General features: G+C 38.5%; 1 protein-coding gene across 1 annotated transcript; it reads left to right on the top strand.

Moving 5' to 3' along the window:
* The first annotated feature begins 1,468 nt into the window (after positions 1-1,468).
* Positions 1,469-5,403, top strand: LOC110893559 (succinate-semialdehyde dehydrogenase, mitochondrial). The gene is made up of 7 exons (XM_022140662.2): positions 1,469-1,549; positions 2,254-2,319; positions 2,423-2,523; positions 2,637-2,722; positions 4,763-4,869; positions 4,998-5,075; positions 5,283-5,403. The coding sequence occupies exons 1-7, from the start codon at positions 1,469-1,471 to the stop codon at positions 5,382-5,384; spliced, it is 621 nt and encodes a 206-aa protein (XP_021996354.1). The 3' UTR covers positions 5,385-5,403.
* Positions 5,404-5,689: the final 286 nt, after the last annotated feature.

The following is a 5,689-nucleotide window of genomic DNA, read 5'->3' as shown; positions in this document are numbered from 1 at the left end:
TTAGAACATTCTTCTCCATTCTCGGTACATAACTTACACACGAAATCGTTTTCTCTCTTCCATCGACCGGTATTCTCACTTCACCAACGCCATGAACAAACGAAAAATTCTTCTTTTTCTCGTTCGTGATTACCCCGAAATGCCTCTTGAACCGTTTAAACAAACTACGGTTCTCGGTCATGTGTGTCTTGAAACTTGGATCAACGACCCACATTTCGCTAAACAAACCACCGCTCGTACCATCGACTAAGTAATCATCTTCTTCCAGTAACGGGCCTAAATTGATATATTTACTAGGGCAAATGGAGGCTATGTGCCCAAATTGTTTACAAATAAAACATATCACCCCGGCCTTCCTCGGTCGTCCAACCGGTGCCTTCCCTTTCCGGTTAACTTTCTTTCCAACGCCTTTAGGAACCTTCTTCTTCGCATAATCCTTCCCGGATGACTTCACCGAACGTTTGGTTGGCTTCCCCTGCGCAACTCTTTTCCCAAGGTTGCAGCCCCGGCCGCACTTTCCAACGTTCCCAACATTACTACTACTTCCGATCTCTACCGCTTTTCCTTTACCGCGAAGACAAACATCCCGATGATCACAACCCTTTCCGTTTCCCTGTGAACCTTTGGCTCTGATACCAATGTTGGTATCAGAATCATCGGACACCCAGGACCATTCGGAACGGACCGGGTTGTCATCGTACTCACAATCACAATCAACCAAATAACAACGTTTGCAGAATTGCATTGTAACAGTAAACGAAAACAGGAACAATGAAACAAACTTACTGCAATTGCCGAATTAAATATAATGCACAGAATCAGTGACTAACTTCGAATAACTTCATAAACTTCAAGTGAATTCGGTACATTAAAAAAACAAAGTTACAGCCCTATATATAACACTGTGAACCGGTGCCTGTTGAAACGACGTATCCCTTAGTGAAGCGATGTGTCTGTGGTAACTACCTTGCCAATCGGTACATCTTGTTTCCCCTGATAACTGCTGCTTCGGTATTCACATTAATTCATCTAAAACGGGCCCAAACTAAGCTGATCCAATGCCGAGACCTTCTGGACTTATACGACCCAAACAGAAAAACATAAACGTGGCCTCAGGCCCAAGTTTGACGCAAACAATAAAACATAATAAGTGTTTGACCCATTAACTAATAAACAATCATAAACGTAAACGTAACGCGGCCCGAACAAGAAAGTCGTGATTAACTTTTGGTCTTCATAAAAGACCGGCTTGATACTTTTTAAGGTACTTTCAAGGCGTTTGAGAATCGTTTTGAATCTTACAATTTGTATAGCTTCCGCTACAACTACCTTCAATATTTCTTCAAATGCTTGTCGTAACACAGTCTCAATTTCTACAACCATTGTTGGCTGATTATACACACAAGTTGGAGGCCTGATAATGCTTTTGTAAAGTAATTTGAGATTGAAGAACTGGAATGAAGTCAGAATGCAGATACTGTTGGTGACGGATATAGGTGCCGAGGAACATGTATATGTTGGATTATTCGGGTTTGTTCACGGGTCACGGGTCGGTGCGTTATCGGGTCACGGATTTAATTACGGGTAATGAAACAGTCAACAATAGGTTGCATGTTAAAAGGGATTATACCCATGTGTAGCTACACGTTTTATTGAATGAGTTGGTATTGTGGTTGACCGAATTACATGCAAGTTTACGTTGGAGAATTACAAGTGCATGGAGTTCCGAGTTATGTGGAAAAGTAGTGGAAGTTAAAGCCATAATTCGTTAGGCATCTTGGACTAAGTTTAATTTGCATGTGTTTAATTCTTTAGTATAAATATTAGAGTTAAGGTTTTTGTTATGTAACCCTATTTTCATTTTGAAACAGTAGCTCTCATTTCTCTGTTTGCATATTTGTTTCTTTTCAATACACATACATATTACATACGAGAGGTGAGGTGTGTGTTTATTGGGGCCTGTAACCAACAGTATATATCTATGTTGTCAAAGACGCAAGGCGCAGGCGAGGCGAGGCGCATCGGCCTCGCCTGGAGCCTAGGCGCAAGGCGCAAAAAAAAGCGTGGGATTTTTTAAAAAGAAACTAGAACCCTTAGTCTTCTTTTATCTTTATTTAGAGCCTTAAAGTTGGCAATGGTTAGAGTGAAGGTGTGGATTAGGTAACCACTTTGTTCACATGTATATTGTTACTAAAAAATGTCATCTGCTTAAAAAAGTCAAGTGGTACTAAAAATAAATTGAATGTTTTGCAGGGACCACTTATTAATGAAGCTGCTGTAGAGAAGGTTGAATTATTAGTGCAAGATGCTATCTCACAGGTTTGATTATCATTTTCAAAATCTTGTAGAATTTTGATAGTTGGTTTTTTTTTAACAGAAAAAAAATTGTTGTTTTTTAGTTACAAATTTTTTGTTGATACAGGGAGCAAAAGTTGTTGTGGGTGGTAAGAGGCATAACCTAGGGTTGACTTTTTATGAGCCTACAATTATAAGTGATGTCAAGAATGAGGTGCTCATAGCAAGGTAATCTCAAAACAAGTATATGGAAGGTTTTACTGTTATTTTGGTGGCTATAATATTATGTTGTAGGTAATTTGATGTGTATTTGACTAGCACTTCAATATATACTATTACAGACGGGAAATATTTGGACTTGTTACACCTGTTATACCGTTTAAAAAAGAAGAAGAGGCTATACAGATTGCTAATGACACTGATTCAGGTTTTTATTATTTTATATATGATCCATATATTGGTGTCTGATCATTTACATCTTTTTAGAGTGAATTTCAAGGATTGTCCTTTATCTTTATACTCATTTTCAGGCGCCGTTCTTTATGTTCAAAATTGACGAGTTTTGTCCTTTATGTTTTCATATCATACATGTTTTGTCCTTTAGGCCTAACCCAGTTAGTTTATTCAGTTAAATTTGGTCATGTGCTTTGCACATGAGGACATTTTTGTCAATTCAACGGTTGCAGAAGCTTTGAGCTGTAAATCTGCCGTTGAACTTACCTTTGAATTGACCAAAATGCCCTCATGTGCAAAGCACATGACCAAATTTAACTAAAAAAACTAACTGGGTTAGGCCTAAAGGACAAAACGTGTATGATATGAAAACATAAAGGACAAAACTCGTCAATTTTAAACATAAAGGACAACGCCTGAAAATGGGTATAAAGATAAAGGACAATCCTTGAAATTCACTCATCTTTTTATTAAGAGTAAATTACATTTTTGGCCCCTGTGGTTATATCACTTTTACTATATTAGCCCAAAATAAGATTTTTTTAACATTTGTGCCCCCATGGTCTCTATAACTAACTATTTTGGCCCCCGAGTCTAACTCCATCCCTTACCCTGGTTAATTATTTGTCACATGCAAGTCACATGATGGGTATTTTTGTAATTTCTCATCCCCTTTAAATCTAACCCACATTTTCAAGAACATCATCATCTTCTAACCCAGATGTTCAAGAACACATCATCATCTTCAAGAACACATCATCTTCAAACCCAACATGACCATCTTCAACCATCATCATCATCCCCTAAACAAAACCCACATTTCAGTTTCAGATTTTCATGAACAAGAACAAACCAAAAAAAAATATATTAACATCCCGATTGTTATAAATCTGAAGATTCCCCCAAATTAATTATTAACCCACACATCATCTCCGCTACTTTTAACATCCCACACATCATCTCCGCTATAAATCTGAAGAACAAACAAAACCTGATTGTTGGTTATGACCGAATCGATGGCCGGCAACATCAAAAGTAGATTTAGGATTACTTTTTTCAAAGAGTAAATTACGTGGTTCTGTGGTTATGACCGAATCGATGGCCGGTAACATCAACACCAACCGAAAACAGAGAGAGATACAAATAGGGATGTGTGAACCATTTAAGGATATAATAAAAGCAGAGTCTCCAGGGGATAGAGATAAGCGGTTGACGGAGGGAGACGGCGAGGTTGCGGACGATTGACGGGACGTCGGAGTACGGGATGGTGCGGCGGGTGGTGGCGTCGATGAGTGATGCGGTGGTGGTTTGGAGGACAGAGAAGATGAAATCGGTTACGGATAATGGGGAAGAAGGTGGAGGGAGAGATGGTGGTGGCCTGAGGCTGTGGAAGATTAGGGTTTTGGAACAGAATCTGTTATGTGGATTGATTGATTAAGAATTATGAGAATCAGAAGTTGAAATTGTCATTTTTTATTGGAATTGGAAGGAGGTGATTTGGGTGGACTTGAGATAGATTGACGGTGGTTCTGTGGAGGTGGCGGTTCGGTGGTGATGTTGTGACGGTGGTTCTGTGGTGGTGCTGTGGAGGCGGCGGTTCGGTGGTGGTGTTGTTCGTGGCGGTGGTGTGGTGCTCCCTTCTTCTACGACGCCTTTGGGGCTAGGGTTTTGAGAGAGTTAGGAGGGGAAGGATAAAGAGATGAAGATGATGTTGTGTGTGTGTGATTTGCAGATGATATGATGGAAATTAGTTTTAAAATAGGAGGAGAAATTAGCATTATACCCATCATGTGCATGCCATATGACTAATAATTAACCAGAGTTTGGTGTTTGGTTAGACTCAGGGGCCAAAATAGTTAGTTATAGATATAGAGACCATGGGGGCACAGATGTTAAAAAATCTTATTTTGGACTAATATAGTAAAAGTGATATAACCACAGGGGCCAAAAACGTAATTTACTCTTTTATTAACTCGATAAGATTAAGACAATTTTTTTTATATAAACTGTGCAGGATTAGCTGCTTACTTGTTCACAAACAATATTCAGCGTTTATGGCGCGTGTCTGAAGCTCTTGAATATGGTCTTGTTGGAGTTAAAAATCATGTGTCTTTTTCACAGGTAGAAGAGGGTCTTTCTATATCCAGTTTTTTTTTTTTTTTCTTTCTGAGAAGACCCTAAGTTAATTAATGAATTAGTATTTGCGGAAGTTATCATTCAGTTTCGTTTATTGTTTGGATCACACACAGGTAGCACCCTTTGGAGGTGTTAAGCAGTCTGGTTTAGGCCGGGAAGGTTCTAAATACGGATTAGATGAGTATCTTGAGGTAAGTACCAAACACACCATTTGGTATATATTTGCCATACTCGTGAACCATCTTTATCATTATATATATTTTAATACGTATTCACAATTTGGAAAGAGAAAAAAAAGCCAGTTCAAACCGCCTAACCAGCCGATTTTGTGTGTCATTTCCCAAAACTGTTGTTTGCAGCCCATAATTTTTGTCAAAACCAACTAAAACGTTTTGCAGATCAAGTGCATTTGTATGGGAAACATGGGTGGATACGGATCACCATTGATAGTTGAAATAATTGGGGTTTCATTTCTGTTTTGTTTTCCAATATGTGAATAAGAGTTCAAAATATGCATTCAAGAAAATCGACATTTTTTTTTCTTTTGTTCTTTATTAATGTCATTTTGATATTGTGTGGAAGGCACAATAGAGGATGGTTTTGCCACAGGGAGCTGCGTCTATAGTTCTCAACAAGCTCCCTCTTACGGAAAATTGACCCCAACACTTGGGAAACTATTCGAAAGGTACACCTATATTTCTGTATCATTACTTTAACATCATAATGATCGATTTTTTTTACAACAATACCGTTCTAAAATGCATGAAATGATCCAATAGAGATTGGGTCTTCAAAGTAAATTTGT

This window comes from Helianthus annuus, chromosome 12 (genome assembly GCF_002127325.2).
Source record: "Helianthus annuus cultivar XRQ/B chromosome 12, HanXRQr2.0-SUNRISE, whole genome shotgun sequence".
NCBI lineage: Eukaryota > Viridiplantae > Streptophyta > Magnoliopsida > Asterales > Asteraceae > Helianthus > Helianthus annuus.
The sequence above is the reverse complement of the archived record's forward strand: the minus strand, read 5'-3'. Positions and strand labels throughout refer to the sequence as shown.

Excerpts from the sequence above, each read along its gene's own strand:
- LOC110893559 (XM_022140662.2), top strand. The coding sequence starts at position 1,469 with ATGCAGATACTGTTGGTGACGGATATAGGTGCCGAGGAACATGTATAT. Across the intron at positions 2,320-2,422 it reads TGCAAGATGCTATCTCACAG|GGAGCAAAAGTTGTTGTGGG; the intron begins GTTTGATTATCA and ends TTGTTGATACAG. Across the intron at positions 2,524-2,636 it reads AATGAGGTGCTCATAGCAAG|ACGGGAAATATTTGGACTTG; the intron begins GTAATCTCAAAA and ends ATACTATTACAG.